General features: G+C 37.9%; 1 protein-coding gene across 1 annotated transcript in view; it reads left to right on the top strand.

The window, feature by feature from the left end:
• The window catches only part of LOC105487436 (tetratricopeptide repeat domain 33), a 41,123-nt gene extending 21,822 nt beyond the window's left edge, over window positions 1-19,301 (top strand). The window contains exons 3-5 of the mRNA XM_011750885.3: window positions 4,372-4,453; window positions 6,220-6,351; window positions 17,287-19,301. Of these exons, the coding sequence (XP_011749187.1) occupies window positions 4,372-4,453; window positions 6,220-6,351; window positions 17,287-17,640 (568 nt within the window). The 3' untranslated portion in view covers window positions 17,641-19,301. The remainder of the gene's footprint in view (window positions 1-4,371; window positions 4,454-6,219; window positions 6,352-17,286) is intronic.
• Window positions 19,302-19,675: the final 374 nt, after the last annotated feature.

Raw genomic sequence — 19,675 nt, forward strand, 5'->3', positions numbered from 1 at the left:
GTAAATATTTATAAAGTGAATAAGCTGTTAACTATATAGCTCATTAAATTTAAAGCCACAGTAAATTAGAAACCTAATTGGGAGTAAAGTAGCTAAACACGTTGACATTTCTATCTGGTAAATGAGTGTGCTATCTAACATATTTAGCTTGATCACCAGCTGTTCTTTACCTCAGTGTAGGGCATTATCTCATCCTGCCCTATTGTAGTCCATGGAACTATTCCCTTTGCTTCCTTCCTTGTGCTAGTTCAGTTGCATACTGTTAAGATTGTCCTTAAACTGGCAGAATCAGACTTTGGTCATTTATTAACCACAGTGACTTTAAACCAAGTTTTTATCATTTAATGCTTCCTATCCAACAGCTGCAGTAGGGCTGTGTCTGTTCAGTCTGTTCCAAACTGAAGTTGAATTAAGAGATATGCTGCAGAAGTTACCAGAGACTATTGATTTGTTCAGTGCCAAGTTTCCTGTGATCTAAAAATGGAGGAACTAAGTGGCGCCACCCTTTGTTTGCAGGCCAAGAGAAGTAAACCAAAGAGAGATGAGAAGGGAGAATAATTGAGTAAGTTGATGATAGTGAAGTAAATGTCCACCATTTCTTGCTTTGTTTAGTGTGGAAAACAGCTCACTTGTTCCTTTAAACCTTTATAGGCCTCCTTGGCAACAAAGCACATTTCATTGAGTGATGCCTCTGCTGGCAGCAATGGTTATGTTTTCAAAATAAAAGGCAGTGCAGTCGAGAAGACAGGACATTTTTCTTTTTTCTCAAATCTGTGAGCCTGTGTTTACACGTGTGTGTGTGTATGTGTGTTTGTATGTATATGTATATGCACACATGCATACCTGCTTAATAAAAAGAAAAAACTAGTGATGGTCATTGTCACCTTGAACCTCTTAGTTTATTTTGTACTTCGGACAACTTAAGCTTGGGAACATAAGCAGCTTTGTGGGGTTGGGGATGGGATAAGCCATCCTGTTCTCGGCAGTAGTGCTAGTGGTATTTTGGGCAAGATAGATCTTTATTGTGCAGGCTTGCTCTTTGCCTTGAAGACTGTTAACATCCCTGACCCTCTGCCACTAGTGCCTCCAAGTCACAGTGATGACCACAAATGCCTTCTGTGGGGCGATAACTTCCTCTGGTTGAGTTGGGCAGAAAATAGGACTGGAAGTAAAAAGTAAATTTGACAAATATGATAAGCTTTTAACAGTGGTTGGGACAAGTAGATCTAGGGTTGGCAAACTTTATTTATGAAAACAGCCTGTTTTTATAAATAAAGTTTTATTGGGACACAGCAATGCCCATTTTTTGAATGCATTGTTTATGGCTGATTTTGGGATACAGTAATAGAGTTGAATAGTTGTGATAGACTGTATGGTTCACAAAGCCTAAAATATTTACCATATGGACCTTTACTATGTCACCCCTTACTCTAGAGACCAAAGACCTTCAGCTTCTTCCTCACAAGCTGTCAAAGACTCCTGAAACCTCAAACATCCAAGGTCATGAGGTCCCTCTGCTAAACCTAGAATTCTAATGTTTTTGTTTTTTTCTACCCACATTCACATTCCCCTAGTCTTGGGATTTCTTATAATTTCTATACTTGAAATAATGAATGGAACAAAGTTAAGAATTAACATTTTTACCACTTTTGTCTTAGGATAGAATTTGTTTTTATTACCATTTTTTTTTTCCTGTTAAGAGCATGCTACATCTGTCCCCTCTTTTCATGCTTTATATGCTTCTCTCTGCTGCCTTCAGGAGTTGGAGAAGGTAGGACAAATGAGACAGATAGAATCTGTTATATTAGGCTGGGCACAGTGGCTCATGCTTGTAATCCCAGCACTTTGGGAGGCCGAGACGGGCAGATCAGTTGAGGTAAAGAGTTTGAGACCAGCCTGGTCAACATGGTGAAACCCCATCTCTATGAAAATACAAAAATTAGCCGGGTGTGGTGGCGTGTGCCTGTAGTCCCAGCCACTCGGGGGACTGAGGCAGGAGAATCACTTGAACCCGGGAGGCGGAGGTTGCAGTGAGCCGAGATCATGCCACTGTACTCCATGTACTCCAGCCTGGGTGACAGAGTGAGACTGTCTCAAAAAAAAAAAAAAAAAAAAAAAAATCTGTTATATTATTACCTTCTACATTCCCAGAAATGTTCTGGGTACTGTAGAGCATATAAGCAAATCTACCCTTTGGTTCCTGAACTCATTAGAGAAGGGAAGACAAAAATACAAGGAGGAATTAGAGCAGAACTAAATGGGAGGCATACCTGATACAGTTACAGAAAGTATTGGTCTTGTATTTTTAAGAGCTAGCTTTAAATCCTATCTTTTGTAGGACTTGGATAGTCCTTTAGCTGCTCTCAACCATTGATTCCTCATCAATAAAGTGAGAACAAGTAATGCCAAACTTGAGGCCAGGCATGGTGGTTCACCCCTATAATCTCAGCACTTGTGGAGGCCAAGACAGGAGAATTGCTTGAGGCCAGGAGTTTGAGACCAGCCTGGGCAACATAGTGAGACCCTGTCTCTACAAAAATAAAAAAAATAAAAAAATTAGCTGGGGATAGTGGCATGTGCCTGTAATCCTAGCTACTCGCGAGGCTGAGGTGGGAGGCCCTTGAGCCCAAGAGTTCAAGGCTGCAATGAGCTTTGATCATGCCAGTGCAACGGAGCAAGACTATATCTCTCAAAATAATTTTTTAAAAAGCAAATAATACCAAATTTATATTCACTTACTTAGAGTGAATTAACTTTTTGGGAAAATAATTGTATGTTAAATAATTGTATTGAAAGTGCTTTGTAAAACATAAAATGCTTTGGAAATACAAGTATTGCTATGTGGTCTGAAGTGGTACTCATCGTTAGTGGGCTAGATCCACTGGAGGAGGTCTTCATGAAGAATGGAACATTTTAACTTGGTCTTAGAGGAGGAGCCCTTGCATAGATGAAGAGGAGTAGGAAGGCAATCTTAGATACGTGATATGGTTTGGTTCTGTGTCCCCACCCAAATCTCACCTTGAATTGTAATAATCCCATGTGTCAAGGATGGGACCAGGTGGAGATAATTGAATTATGGGAGCAGTTTCTGCCATGCTGTTCTCATGACACTGAGTTCTCACGAGATCTACAGTTTTATAAGGGGCTTCCCTGTTTGCTCAGCACTCATTTCTCTCTCCTGCCTCCATGTGAAGAAGGATGTGTTTGCTTCCCCTTCTGCCATGACTGTAAGTTTCCTGAGGCCTCCCCAGCCCTGTGGTACGCGTCAATTAAACCTCTTTCCTTTATAAATTTCCTAGTCTTGGGCAGTTCTTTATTGCAGCGTGAGAATGGACTAATACAGATGTGTGTGTGTATGTGTAGCAGGGGATCCATACTAACAAAGGCATGATATGTGGGTAGGGACTATAAAAACTCTGCCGAGTGGAGCACAGCTATGCGTAGGGAGTGGTAGAAAAAAGATTGGACAAACAGTCCAACCTTTTCCTCCTAATGCTGGAGGAAAGACATTTGCTACTATTAAGTCTTGCAGAATTTATTACTGCTATCTTTATTAGAAAATTGTGAGTGGAAGGATTGTTATGAAGGAATACATCGATAAATTAATTTCCAAAGTTTTTCCTGTTGCATTTATAATAACATTTGGAAATATTGTTTAGAGAGGCTTGAAATCACCCACAATATGCCTAAAAAAGCACAAGCACTTTCTTTTTAGGTGATATAGTTACTACTTTTAGAGGTTGTATCATTAAAGCTTAGTAGATAATGGCACCACGGTACTGAATTTCTTTAATGTTGTATATACTTTTATTATTATAAATAATCAGAAATGGTTGTTAAATTATACTAAGTATTGTTTAGTGGCATGTACTTTTTTTCTCCCTTATCTGTTACATATGAGCCCATTTCTAAGTTCTTCTGAGCATACACTATATGATCATGTGGATTTTGTACTTGAATAAGTTGCTGGACTTAATTTGCTAATCCTTTACTTTGAATTTTTACATGTATTTCATGGACTAGAAAGTGGTCCAAAAAACTGTTGAAAGTACATGACTACTCCTCCTGAAAGTAGTCTAAGAGTAGAATGGTGTTTGCCTGGGGGTGGGGAGGGGGCAATGAGCAGTTATTGTTTAATGGGTATGGAGTTTCAGTTTGGGAAGATGAAAAAGTTCTGGAGATGAATGGTGGTGGTGGTTGCACAAAAAGGTGAAAGAACTATATGTACTTAATGCTACTTAATGCCTCTAAACTGTACACTTAAATGGTTAAGATGGTAAATTTTATATTTTACCACAATAAAAAATTATTTTGAAAGTCTAAAAAAGACATATTGAAAATATGGCATTCGTATAACTTTAACAACCACAGATATCGGGAAGCAATTCAGAAGTGGGATGAAGCACTACAGTTAACTCCAAATGATGCTACCCTATACGAGATGAAATCACAGGTAATAATTATGACGAATTTCACTTTCCTTATGAAATTGTGCTATGTTTGTTTGGTGAGTGAGCAATGATGAAGCAAAATAGCATTTTCTCCCATTTTCTTTTTCAAATACAATTTCTTTGGGAAAAAATATTTCACCATTATTTATGGCTCTGTCATGCATAAAATTGGAAGTTCATTTGCCTTCACAATGAAGTTAACTGTTATTTTAGCCTAACTATTGTAAGATAGGAATAGATGGCTATCTTCTAAAGTCACTGGTGGGCAGGTGCCATGGCTCATGTCTGTAATCCCAGCAACTTGAGAGGCTGAGGTGGGTGGATCACTTGAGGTCACAAGTTCGAGACCACCCTGGCCAACATGGTGAAACCTTGCCTCTACTAAAAATACAAATATTAGCTGGGAGTGGTGACACACGCCTGTAGTCCCAGCTACTTCAGAGGCTGAGGCAGGAGGATCACTTGAATGTGGGAGGCGGAGGTTGCAGTGAGCTGAGATGGTGCCATTGCACTCAATCTTGGGTGACACAGTGAGACTCCATCTCAAAAAGAGATAAATAAATAAAAAACAAAAAGTAACTGGCGATCTCTTAGATGAAAAACATATGCTTTCCTTGTGAATTAAATGTAGTAGACTTAGCAAAATAGTTCAGTTTTCTTAAAAATGAAGATGGATTGGGTTCTAGATGAGATATTTCTAAAAATGGCTTAGTTCTTAGCAAAAGGTCAGTACAGATGCAATTTTATTAATAGTTTAAAAATAACATTTTACTTTAAAAATATGTTTCTAATATTTTGTAGGAAAGTCTGTAAAGAAAACCTCTGAGCACTTGAATAGGTTATCCAAGTGATTTTAAAAGTCTCACACAGAGCATTAAACATATTTTTGGCAGGGAATTGTTGCAATTCAGCCTTAATCTGCACACCTAACAAATATTTTTCAAATGATGATCTCAAATATAGGACACACCATTTGTCACCTTTGACTTTAGTTTATCCAGGAAAAACTCAAATAAATTATGTCATCTGAATCAAGTGATATGAGGACCTTCATTTGGATGCCTTTAATTTTCAATCTTAAATATGTATATATGAATGACAGGTTTGTGGCAAACTTTATGAAGACTTGTTTAATTTGGAATCTGATAATAATGTTCCTGTCACAAATCTTTTAAAGTGTTAATGGTCCTAAAGATTATAGATAAAATCCAGCCCTTTCCCACAGACCACAGTGGAGCTAGAACTCTCTGGTCGCCCTAACTCTCCCTAACCCTAACCCTAACTTTCTGGTATATATGATTTGAAAAGCCCAGTAGTGAGAAGGCCTAGGCAATGTTTAAAATAATTTTTGTAACAGAAAGATGTTCATTAGGGATAGGATGGCTGGTTGAACAAATTTATTCCCCTAGTTTAATGGCAGTACCTGTGTTTGCCTGAAAACCACATTGTAAATAGAATAAATAGAAGTGGAACTGGAAGTTCAAAATACCTCTGAGCCACCATGGTTAGGATATGAACACTTGGTTTTGACCAGATGGACATAAGATTCAATAACTGGAAAGAGAATGGTTTATATTTTCATAGTTATATCAGGGGTGAAAAGAGAACTATAATTTCTTACCCTGAATGGCAGAGTAAGGGGTAAGAATCACCAAAATGCTATTTTTACTGGACTAAAAATGTATCCTAAAAAATGAAAAGGGTTTTTAATGTAGTTGATAGTTTATGAATATTACTGACAGATTTTTTGGTCTTTTTTTGCCTATAGGTGCTAATGTCTCTTCATGAAATGTTCCCAGCAGTACATGCAGCAGAAATGGCTGTCCAGCGAAATCCACATTCATGGGAGTCTTGGCAAACTTTGGGACGTGCTCAACTTGGTTTAGGAGAGATAATCCTGGTGAGGAAGTCAGATTATTATAATGCAGCAATTTTAAGTATATTTTGAAATTTTTTTTTTTTTTGAGATGGAGTCTTGATGTCACCCAGGGTAGAGTGCAGTGGTGCAGTCTCATCTCATGGCAACCTCTACCTCCTGGGTTCAAGCTATTCTCCTGCCTCAGCTTCCCGAGTAACGGGTACTATAGGCATGCACCACCATGCCTGGCTAATGTTTTTGTATTTTTTGTAGGGACAGGTGTCACCATGTTGGTCAGACTGGTCTTGAACTCCTGACCTCAAATGATCTTCCAGTCTCGGCCTCCCAAAGTGCTGGGATTACAGGCCTGAGCCAACGTGCCCAGCCTATTTTGACATATTTTTGATTAACTGAACCCAAAAGTGAATAGCCATTTATCAAATCTATACAAAAAATAATTAGCAAATTACTTCTTAAAGGTATTAATCCATGAACACAATTCAGAGGTATTACTGAACATCTTTTTTATTATAGACACTAATTATATTATGATCAGAATTTTTTCAGTTACGTGACATCATGGAAATTAAAAAACATTTAACATAAAACATTGGCATTTGGTAAACCTTATTTAAATAGACAATGGGCAACTTTTTGGCTTAGTTCTTTGGATCATTAAATTTACCACATTGTAAAGTGGTATTAGTATCACTGTGGAGACAAAACTGCTAACAGATTATATAGGGGAAGCGGCCGGGCGCGGTGGCTCAAGTCTGTAATCCCAGCACTTTGGGAGGCCGAGACGGGCGGATCACAAGGTCAGGAGATCGAGACCATCCTGGCTAACCCGGTGAAACCCCGTCTCTACTAAAAAATACAAAAAAATAGCCGGGCGAGGTGGCGGGCGCCTGTAGTCCCAGCTACTCGGGAGGCTGAGGCAGGAGAATGGCGTAAACCCGGGAGGCGGAGCTTGCAGTGAGCTGAGATCCAGCCACTGCACTCCAGCCTGGGCAACAGAGTGAGATTCTGTCTCAAAAAAATAATAATAATAATAATAAGATTATATAGGGGAAGGAAGACAGTAGAATATGGGAGAGTAATGGTCATGAACATTTAGACTGAAAAGTTGCTAGGCTTACTAAGGGGATAAAGAGGAAGAGTAGAAATGTGTGCAAATGAAATACTCATTGTGTAATGTTTACCATAAGCTGGTACCTAATGCATGTCTCAACTTGTCTGGACTATACCTTGTTAGTGGCAGAGGCTATCCAGGTAAGAATTAGCTGTGACAGCTGTCCTGTTGTTTTTCTTTTGGCAGGGCTGTATACACCTGATAGCTAACGAAATTTAACTTCCTAACAAGTGTTTGCAAATCTAATATACAGTGCCAAATTTCTTCCTTGTTATTAAGTAAATTAAGATTTTAAAAATGGTTTTATTAGTTTTTAACAGTTCAAAATAAAACAAATTTAAAAGTTTCTTGCAAGACTAAAATTACTGATAAATTCAAAATTTAAATTTACTAACAATGGTTTCAGTAAGTTGTGGATGACTTAGATTTTTTTCTGGCATTCTTATAGATGTATCATTATTTCTACTTCCCAAAAAAGGTGTTTGTCAAATTCTCAGATATAGTAAGGAATTTCTGTGAGAAAATAATTGATTTGACTAAAGTAAGTTAATGATAAGCTAAATGAGATTCACAGTGATAGAAACCATTTTAACCAAGTACTGTTTTTTTCTTGCCCTTTAGTGTTGTCAGCTTCTCTCTTTTTACATGAAGACTTAAATCATACCAGAGTTGGAAAAAAGACTTCAAAGAATTTAGTTTTCTAACAGATTAACAGGGGAAGAAAACCCTATCATATTTTTTCCTTGCCTCCATTAAAAATACATAAATCATTATCTCTTTTGCTTATAGAGTCTATGGTAATGGAACAAATCTCTAGGACATAATATTTAGTAAAGATTTTCCTTTATAAAGAAGGAAAATACACTGCAGGTGAGACAGAGACACTTTGTATCATCCAATAAAAATAATTTAATCTTAAAATTTTTTTGAATAACAGTACCAGTTCAATTTTTTTTTTTCCTGTTGATATGGCTCTATCCATTAATACTGTGAAATTCTTAGTAGAATTTAATGTTTTTTTTTTTTTTGACATTTAAATGTAATTTTTAGGAATCTTCTCTGTTTTTATGTAGATTTAAGCTGTTCTCTTAAAAGACTAGAATGGTAAAAAGACGACTCAAAATGTCATAATGAAGGGACGCTATGTAAAAATCTATTGAAAGCAAGCTAGAATCTCTAACATCTAACAATTCTTACTATATATACACATATGGACTAAAACCATAGGAAATTGCATATGTAAATAGCACAGGCAGTAAATTAAAAGTCAGTAGTTGGGCATATCTCCATGAATAATTATTTAAACTTTATAAGAGTTGGATGTGAACGTTGGAAAATGTTTATAGGAGAGAGATATATATGTATATGGTATACATTATATATATGTATATGGTATACATTTTATATATATATGTGTGCGTGTGTGTATGTGTGTGTATATATATATGTGACCTTATGAGAATGAGATTTTAAGAAGTGGAAGGATGAGAGAATAAGAAAGCTGAAGAGAATGGTTCTGGGAGTTAAAAATTCTGTATGAGGGAATAGAGATGGTGAGAAAGGAATATATAAGGGATTTATCCTGAAGAAGAAGGTAGAAAGGAAAGGAGATTGGGAAAGGTAATGAATACCAGGAGGTAACAGTATCAGGAAGGATTCTTCTGTTGGCTTTCCAGGGTTCTTAGCCTTCAGTGCTAGAACTAGCTTTGTGGCTTCCCTCATTCAGACTCTGTGTAATTCATTGCCAGCTTTTGCTTTTCTTCATGCCAATATGTAATAAATTAATTTTGTTTACTGATGTTTTCTCTGTTTTCCAACTCTCATTTTAGCCATTGGTTTTAATATTTTGCATGAGCAAATCTTTAATTAGAAATTTCAGTTGCATCATTTGATTCTTTTTATTATTTCGCTTTGGTAATGGTAGTAATGGGATGGACAAGTGATAATTTCTAGACAAAAGGAAGATGATTGAGAGTTTTTAAAATTTCACTTGAGGGGCTGACATCCTGGCTCATGTGTATAATCTCAGCACTTTGGGAGGCTGAGGCAGAAGGATTGGTTGAAGCCAGGAGTTTGGCCCAACCTGGGTAACATAAGGAGACCCCATATTAAAAAAAAAAAAAATTTGGCTGGACGTGGTGGCTCATGCCTGTAATCCCAGCATGCTGGGAGGCTGAGGTGGGTTGATCACCTGAGGTCTGGAGTTTGAGACCAGCCTGGCCAACATGGGGAAACCTCATCTCTACTAAAAATACAAAAATTAGCCAGGCGTGGTGGCATGCACCTGTAGTTCCAGCTACTCAGGAGGCAGGAGAATATCTTGAACCTGGGAGGTGGAGGTTGCAGTGAGCTGAGATCGCATCACTTCACTCCAGCCTGGGTGACAGAATGAGACTCCATCTCAAAAAAAAAAAAAAAAAAAAAATTCACTTGTAAATTTTTAGTTTAGTTAATTACTGTAGATATTGTTTGAGTCAAGCTGCATTATCTTTTCTATAATTAGTACAAATTCTTGAATTATAGCCTTTATAAATGTTGTATGTTGACACTTAAGAATTGAGGAGTTTTTTCCTTGAAAAATAAAGTTTGATTATGAGCTTTATTATTGTTCTCGTTTTTATTTTGAGACTTTGAGTCTCGCTCTGTTCCCCATGCTGGAGTGCAGTGATGTGATCTCGGCTTACTCCAGCCTCCACCTCCTGGGTTCAAGCAATTCTTCTGCCTCAGCCTCCCAAGTAGCTGGGACTATAGGCATGTGCCACTGCATCTGGCTAATTTTTGTATTTTTAGTAGAGGCAGCTCCACCATGTTGGCCAGGCTGGTCTCGAACTTCTGGCCTCATGACCCACCTGCCTCAGCCTCCCAAAGTTCCGGGATTACAGACGTGAGCACACTGTGCCTTGCCTCACAATTTCACTTTTTGAGTCAATGAATTTGCCTATTTTAGAGATATAAGTGGAATTATGCAGAATTTGCCTTCTGTGACTGACTTCTTTCACTTAGCATAATGTCCTCAAGGTCCTATTCATGTTAGATATTGTGGAATTTGCTTCTTTTTATTTTGGGAATGAGTGTAGCTCTGTCGCCCAGGCTAGAGTGCGGTGGCATGATGTCGGCTCACTGCAAGCTCCGCCTCCCAGGTTCACGCCATTCTCCTGCCTCAGCCTCCCGAGTAGCTGGGACTACAGGCGCCCGCCACCTAGCCTGGCTAGTTTTTTGTATTTTTAGTAGAGACGGGGTTTCACCGTGTTAGCCAGGATGGTCTCGATCTCCTGACCTCGTGATCTGCCTACCTCGGCCTCCCAAAGTGCTGGGATTACAGGGGTGAGCCACTGTGCCCGGCCTGCTTCTTTTTTGAAGCTGAATAATATTTCATTTTATGTGTATACCATTTGCTTTATCCATTCTTCCTTTGATGGACATTTAGGTTGTTTCTACATATTGGCTACTGTGAATACTGCTGCAGTGAGCATGGGAGTGCTAATATCTCTTTGAGATCTTGATTCTTTTGAATAAATATCCAGAAATGAGATAGCTTGATTGCATAGTAGTTCTAATTTTAAGTGTTTGAAGAAACTCCATAATGGCTACACCATTTTGCGTTTTTAACAACAATGTACAAAAGGGTTCCAGTTTCTCCCTAACCTCACTGACACATCTTGCCTTTGTTTGTTTTTTTTGAGATGGAATCTTGCTCTCTTGCCCAGGCTGGAGTGCAGTGGTGTGATCTCAGCTCACTGTAACCTCTGCCTCCTGGTTCAAGTTATTCTCCTGCCTCAGCCTCCCCAGTAGCTGGGATAACAGGCGCCCACCACCACGCCTGGCTAATTTTTGTATTTTTAGTAGAGAGAGCATTTCGCCATGTTGACCAGGCTGGTCTTGGACTCCTGACCTCAGGTGATCTGCCTGCCGTGGCCTCCCACAGTGCTGGGATTACAGGTGTGAGCCACCGCACCTGGCCACCTATTTTTTTTTTTTTTTTTTTTTGGTGATAATACCCATTATAACAGATGTGAGGTTATATTTCATGGTGATTTTGATTTGCATTTCCCTGATTAGTGATATTGAGCATCTTTTCATACACCTGTTAGCCATTTACAGAAATGTCTGTTCAAGTATATTCAAGTATATGATTTGCAAATATTTTCTCCCATTACATAGGTTTCCTTTCACTCTGGTGGTTGTTTCCTTTGCTATGCAGAAGCATTTTAGTTTGATGTAATCTCAGTTGCCTATTTTTGATTTTGTTACCTATGTTTTTGGTGTTTTATTCATGAAATAATTTTTAAGACCAATGTTTTTTGTTTGTTTTGTTTTTTCTGTAGGAGTCTGTAGCTTCAGGGCTTACATTTAAGTCTTTAATGCACTTGGAGTTGACTTTTGTTTATGGTGTAAGATGAGGATCCATTTTCATTCTTTTGCACGTGGATATCCAATTTTACCAGCATCATTTGTTGAAGAAACTAGACTTTCCTCATTATGTATACTTGGTACCCTTGTTGAAGATCAGCTGACCATGTTATGTGTGAATTTATTTGTAGACTGTCTATTCTGTTCCATTGGTCTATGTATCTGACTTTATGCCAGAATCATATTGTTTTGTTTGCTGTCACTTTGTAATATATTTTGAAATTCGTAAGTGTGATGCCCCTAGTTTTGTTCTTACTTCTAAAATTGATTTTGTCCACTTAAACTTTGTGCCCAGCTCAGGGAAGGGGTAATAGCAACTTCTAGCCCAAATATCCTTCTCTGTTCTTGTTAGCCCCCAGGCAGCTGGATTTTGCCAAATCCTATCAGTACTCCACTACAGCTAAGACAGAAGCCAGTCCTTTTGGTAGTCCCCATAAAAATTGGGGCATTGGACACAGTGTGGACCAGTTCTTTTCCTCCGTAGGCAAAATCTGGGGGCTGGGAATTTTCTTCACTCTATGCTGAGCTGGGGGAACAGATAGGGCAACTACTCTTCCCAAGCCTCCATTATCTCTGGTCTCCTGTAGGTGTTTAGATTATGTAGGACTTGTTTTACCAGTGGTCCAAAAAACAGGCAAGACAGAAACCAGTCCTTTTGGTAGCCACTGTAGAAGTTGGGGCATTGAACACTTACACCAACTCATTCTTTCCCTTGAGGGTAGCTGGGAGCTGCAGGGTTCTTCCCAATCCTATGGGGCTCTGCTGGGAGTAGGATTCTGGCGAGAGGGTGTCCTGAATCTCCCTTCTGGCTTTGATGAGTCTGGATTCTTATTCATCCAGGGTTCAGGAGCCTTTCAGTTAGTTTCTGGATTTCTCACAAAGGAATTTTGTTTGTGAATTGTTGCTGAATTGGTGTATTTGTTGAATGAAGGAGGGTCCAGGGCTTCCCACTCTGCCATCTTGCTGATGTTACTGCTCTGCCATTTTGTTTTGTGGGAGATTTTAAACTATCTTAAATTTAAAAATGTAATTGCAGCTCTTTGGATTTACTTTAAATATATATGTATATTTCAATTTAGTAAATATGAAAACGTTAGTAATCAAGACAGTATAGTACTTAGATAGGCATAATGTAGATATATAGATCAGTGGGATAGAACTGAAAGTATAGAAATAAACCTACATTTTTACAGTTAATTGGACAAGGGTGTCAAGACAATTTAATGTGGGAAGGAATAGTCTTCAACAAATGGTGCTGAGACAGTTGGATATCCATATGCAAATGATTGACACCGGACTCTTACTTCACATTGGCTATAAAAATTAACTCAAAACCAAAGAAAGACCTAAAGATAAGAACTAAAAGTATTATAAAACTCTTAGGAGAAAACATAGGTGTAAATCTTTGTAACCTTGGACTCAGCAATATATTAATATTTTTTAGATATGACATTGGAAGCACAAGTAACAAAAGAAAAAAGTAGATAAAAATTGGACTTCAAATTAAACACTTTCGTGCTTCAAAAGTTACTGTTAAGAAAGTGAAAAGGCAATTCACAGAATGGAAGAAAATATCATATATCTGATAAAGGTCTAGTATGTAGACTATATAAAAAACTCTTACAACTCAATAATGAAAAGAAAAATAATGTAATTTAAAAATAGGCAAAGGATTTGAAAAGATATTTTTCCAAAGAAGATACACACACAGCTATTGAGCACATGAAAGATGCTCAACATTGTTACTTGTCAAGGAAATAAAAATCAAAACCACAGTGAGATACTGCTTCACATTCACTATCATAAAAAAGATGGACAATATGAAGTATTGCTGAGGGTGTGGAGAAATTGGAGCCCTTGTACGTTACTGATGGGAATGTAAATGTTATAGCCATTTTGGAAAACAGTCTGGCAGTTCCTGAAAAAAACGAAACATGTAGTTACCATATGACAAAACAGTTCCACTCTTTATACCGAAGAGAAATGAAGACGCATGTCCACACAAAAACATTTACACAAACGTTCATAGCAGCAGCATTTAAAATGGCCAAGAAGTGGAAACAACTCAAATGCCATCAACTGACGAATAGATAAGCAAAATGTGGTATAGCCATACAATGAAATATTATTCAGCATTAAAAAGAAATAATGCCTGTTACAAGATGGATGAACCTTAAAAACAATATGCTAAGTGAAAGAAACCAAACATAAAAGGCTGTATGATTTCATTTATATGAAATATGCAGAATACACAGGTACATAGAGATAGCAAGTAAATTAATGCTTGCCTAGAGCTGGGGTTTTGGGGAGAAATGAGGAGTAATGCCAGTAGGTATGGAATTTTCTTTGGGGGTGATAAAAATGTTCTAGAATTGATTATGGGTAATGGCTTTGTAACGGAATATTGAATTGTATGTTTTAAATGGGTGAGCTTTATTGCTGTTTTAAAATTTTAGTAAATATGAATAAAATACCTTTTTTTTTTTTTTAAGCTTGTTAGACCAATGTCACCTATATTATAAACTCATGAGTCTTTTCTTTTTTTTTTAATGTTTCCTAAGGCATTAGCTTTATGCCATGAAGAGGTATTTATTTTTTTAACACTTCTGTATAGGAGGATTTTTATTAGAATATTAAGAACATATAAAGCACAGTTCCCATGGTTCCTTAATTTTTAATTTTTATTTATTATTTGTTTTTGAGACAGTCTTGCTTTGTTGCTCAGGCTGGAGTGCAGTGGTACCATCTCGGCTCACTGCAACCTGTGCTTCCTGGGTTCAAGTGATTCTCCTGCCTCAGCCTGCAGATTAGCTGGGATTACAGGCCTACACCACCATACCCAGCTAATTTTTTTCTTTTTTTTTGAGACCGAGTCTTGCTCTGTCACCCAGGCTGAAGTGCAGTGGTACAACCTCAGCTCACTGCAACCTCTGCCTCCTGGTTCAGGCTATTCTCCTGCCTCAGCCCTCCGAGTAGCTGGTATTACAGGTGCCCACCACCACGCCCAGCTAATTTTTGTGTTTTTAGTAGAGATGAGGTTTCACCATTTTGGCCAGGCTAGTCTTGAACTCCTGACCTCGTGATCTGCCCACCTCGGCCTCCTAAAGTGCTGGGATTACAGGCATGAGCCACTATGCCCAGCCGAATACTGCTATATATACCTATCTCTATGTTTTTTTTTTTTTTTTGAGACAGAGTCTTGCTGTGTCACCCAGGCTGGAGTGAGTGGCACGATCTTGGCTCACTGTAACCTCTGCCTCCGGAGTTCAAGCAATTTTCCTGCCTCAGCCTCCTGAGTAGCTGGGATTACAGGCACCACCACCATGCCCAGCTAATTTTTTTGAATCTTTAGTAGAGACCGGGTTTTGTCATTGAACTCTTGGTGTCAAGTGATTCATGCATTTGCCTCAGCCTCCCAAAGAGTTAGATTTACAGACATGAGCCATCATGTGTCTGTCGTCTTTATGACTTCTCTAAAGGGCTGATTAGATTGTATATCTGTAGATTACGTGCAAGTTTTTTTTTATTTGTTTGTGTGTGGTTTTTTTTTTTTTTTGAGACGGAGTTTTGCTCTTGTTGCTCAGGCTGGAGCATAATGGCGTGATCTCTGCTCACTGCAACCTCCGCCTCCTGGGTTCGAGCAATTCTCCTGCCTCAGCCTCCTGAGTAGCTGGGATTACAGGCCTGCACCACCACGCCCGGCTAATTTTTTTGTATTTTTAGTAGAGATGGGGTTTCACCATGGCCGGGCTGGTCTTGAACTTCTGACCTCAGGTGATCCGCCTGCCTCTGTCTCCCAGAGTGCTGGGATTACAGGCATGAGCCACCGTGCCTGGTCGATTACGTGCAATCTTAAAACTAAGCTGTTTGCATGAGAATCTTCTATCCAGAGACTATACTCAGAGAAAACAACATATAATAGATTTAGACCAATGGTTCTCACCTGGAGGGCAGTTTTGTCCCCAGGGAACATTTGCCATGTCTAGAGACATTTTTGTTTATCACAACTAGGAAAGGAAACTGTGTTGGATTTAGTGAGTGTAGGTCAGGGATGTTGCTGAATATTCTACATTATAGAGGACAGCCCTTCCAAAATAAAGACTTATTCAGGGCCGGGCGCGGTGGCTCAAGCCTGTAATCCCAGCACTTTGGGAGGCCGAGACGGGGGGATCACGAGGTCAGGAGATCGAGACCATCCTGGCTAACACGGTGAAACCCCGTCTCAACTAAGAAATACAAAAAACTAGCCGGGCGAGGTGGCGGGCGCCTGTAGTCCCAGCTACTCGGGAGGCTGAGGCCGGAGAATGGCGTGAACCCGGGAGGCGGAGCTTGCAGTGAGCTGAGATCCGGCCACTGCACTCCAGCCTGGGCTACAGAGTGAGACTCCGTCTCAAAAAAAAAAAAAAAAAAAAAAAAAGACTTATTCAGCCAAATATGTCGGTAGTACTGAGGTTGACCTTTATCCACACTGTAGTGGAGTTCTTGTGACTAAGCAGTATAATATAATGAATAAGAGAATGGACTCTGAAGCCAGGTTGCCTGAATTTGCATCCCAGCTCTGCCAATTCCTAGCTGATACTTTTGGTTACTACTCTTTTTGTGCTTCTCTAAAATAGTACTGAAAACAATAAACATACCTACTTTGTATGATTATTGTGAGGCTAGATGAGTTAATACATGTAAATCTTCTTTTTGTTTGTTTTTGAGATGGAGTTTTGCTCTTTTTGCCCAGGCTGGAGTGCAGTGGCGTGATCTCAACTCACTGCAACCTCCACCTCCTGGGTTCAAGCAATTCTCCTGCCTCAGCCTCCTGAGTAGCTGGGATTACAGGCACCCACCATTAGGCCTGACTAATTTTTGTATTTATAGTAGAGACGGGGTTTCACCGTCTTAACCAGGCTGGTCTTGAACTCCTGCCCTCAGGTGATCCGCCCACCTTGGCCTCCCAAAATGCTGGGATTGCAGGTGTGAGCCACCGTGCCTGGCCCAATACATGTAAATCTTTAGTGCCTAGAATGTAGTAAACACTCAATAAATGTTAGCATTGTTAGGATCTAAACTGTTAACTTCAAAGATATCCACTCCCGGTACCTTTGTGATTGTGGCTTAGCTCGGGAAATCCCCAAATGTACATACTTACTGGTCTACAGAAGCTGACAATGTATTTGCTTTATCTTTAGCCCTATTATGAGTACTCCCATTTTAATGGCTTTTATTCCATAAGCATATTGTCAGTCACTTTCTTTCAGTCTTCTATAATTTTTTTTCCCAGTGCTTAGGGCAATACCGTAGCTTCCATCTTTTGTGTTCTAGTATATTAAAATAATGCATTAGGATGTGTATGTGTACAGTATATACGTACACAAACACACAGGATTATATTAAACATACTAATTTTTAAAAACAAAACAAAAAACTCTGACCTTATTTTCTAGGCAATTCGAAGTTTTCAAGTAGCCCTTCACATCTATCCAATGAACCCTGAGATATGGAAAGAAGACCTGTCTTGGGCAAGAACGCTCCAGGAGCAGCAGAAGGTAGCACAGAGGATTAAAAAAAGGGAAGCACCAGCTGAAGTAACACACTTTTCACCAAAGTCAATTCCAGACTATGACTTTGAAAGTGACGAGATTGTTGCTGTTTGTGCGGCTATTGCTGAGAAAGAGAAGACAGTTTCAGCAAATAAAACAATGGTTATTGTGTCCGCTTCTGGGGCTGTAGAGACTGTAACTGAAAAGGAGGATGGTGCTACACCACCAGATGGCTCTGTTTTTATCAAAGCCCGATGAAGCAGTATGCATAGGATTATTTGAATCTTTGATTGCCTCTTGAAGTTTTGACATAGAGACATTTACTCTGGAGATAGATAGGAGAACTCCTGGTTGTAAAATAACGTTTTTCAGATGAGGCATATAAAAACTAAAATGGCAGGATTATTGTATAGTGTTTGGAATATGCTTTAATAAGTTATGATTTATATTTCTCAAGGTTAAAATTCTGAGTAAAATGGTTTTTGATTAATAAACTTAGTTTAATCTGAATATGTAAATGAATACATTTTAAAGACAAAACTTGAAAAATGTATTCTTGAATAGTGAATAACTTGATCAATGTTACTGAAATGCTGTTTCAACTTTTGTTGTATGATAAAGGAAGTATGTGATTTGCCTCCCTCTGAGAAATATACTGCTCTTACTATTTGCTGTCTTTTTCTTGCTTCATTAGAGTAAGTCTGTCAGAAAGCTTGAATATTTTTGACATTCATTTTGATTCAAAGTTGTCATTTGGTCATATGTGGAATCTTTGAAAGTTTGGCTGAAAATGCACGCAAATGTGTACATTCTGAACATTTTCTGAAGTTTCTTTTAATTCTGATTTGTGTTTCTGTTTTGATTTGAAGTTATAACAATGATAGTTGTTTCCTTCAGTATTTGGTAAAAGTGTGAAGTATTGATAAATATGAGAATGATGGTTTTATTTTTTAATTGTTACAGTAAGTATTCCTTACCACAAATGAGTCATTTTAAAAATATGCATTTTTAAATGAATGGCTTTTACAGATAGGTTAATGACAATTGTACTGCTATATTATCCTAGTCAAAACCAATACTTTCTCTTTTTTATTTTACAAAGCTTTAAAAACCCTGGAAACAACTTACTTCTTGCTTGTATCTTTCAATTTGATGACTGGGAATTACTTTTCTAGATAACTTTTTTTGAAACTACTCAGTGAAATGAAAAATAATTACAATTTTAAATAGCTAATTATATCTTTCTAAAAATAAAAAAGTAGGGCTGTTATTAGAGTGCCAGTGAATAAATAACTTAAGCACAAAAGACATAGAAAATGGAATGTGATTTATAGTACAATCTCATGAGTTTGAGAAGGCTATATTAAAAAAATATTTTATTGAAAGGCCACAATCACATTCACAAACCAATATGGTCATTGCTAATCTGAACTATTATTTTTATACCATATACTGTAGTACAATAATATAGACCTGTTGGGTTCCGTTACTTCTGACACTCAGGAAGATACTATAGGTGTATTAATTTTATCTTTGTTAGAGATGAAAGTAGCCCACTTTATGTTAAAGATCTTACTAATGTTGGAGCATGTAAGTAATGATCTACATTTTTTATGAAGATGGTTTTTAAAACTTTTGTTTTATTGGAATGCATATCTCTTTTCAGAGTTGGAGAAATTAGCATTTGCCTTGAAAAGAATATTCTTTCCTTAAGTTATATCATCAGAAAATGAGCCCTGGTTAGAGAGGTTAGTTTCAGAGTGCTCCAAAAAATATGTTATTTTATTTTGTTTAATAAAGAACATTCTCAAAACGTAAATAGGTATCTAGAGAAGTGAGTACTCAACATTTGGTATATTGTTTTGCATAATGGATGTTTGTTTATTGTGTAATTTGTGAATAAATAGTTTTTTTCTGCATTTTGAAGATTTTCCTATTATTTTGTATTGTTAGCTTTTGAAAAATTAGATTCATCTACTTAATATCTTTCTTATATGAACATAATATATTTAAAGTACCTTGCATGGTGCCTCACACATGAAGAAATGCTAGCTATTTCAGTAAACGCTAGCTATTTCTATGAAAAACTTGAATTAGTTTGGAGATATTTAACCTCAATTTCCTCTGATTTTAAAAAAGGAGAACTTTTTTTTGTATTCCTTTCCTTATCTGAAAGTAAGAAATCTCTGCTTCTAGTATTATAGGAGAGATAGTGGGATTTTTCTTGACAGGGTCTATTCCTCAAGCCCCAAAGAGGCAAGACTCAGGATGGAATGCATGTGGCCGCTAGGCC

Source organism: Macaca nemestrina, chromosome 6 (genome assembly GCF_043159975.1).
Source record: "Macaca nemestrina isolate mMacNem1 chromosome 6, mMacNem.hap1, whole genome shotgun sequence".
Lineage (NCBI taxonomy): Eukaryota > Metazoa > Chordata > Mammalia > Primates > Cercopithecidae > Macaca > Macaca nemestrina.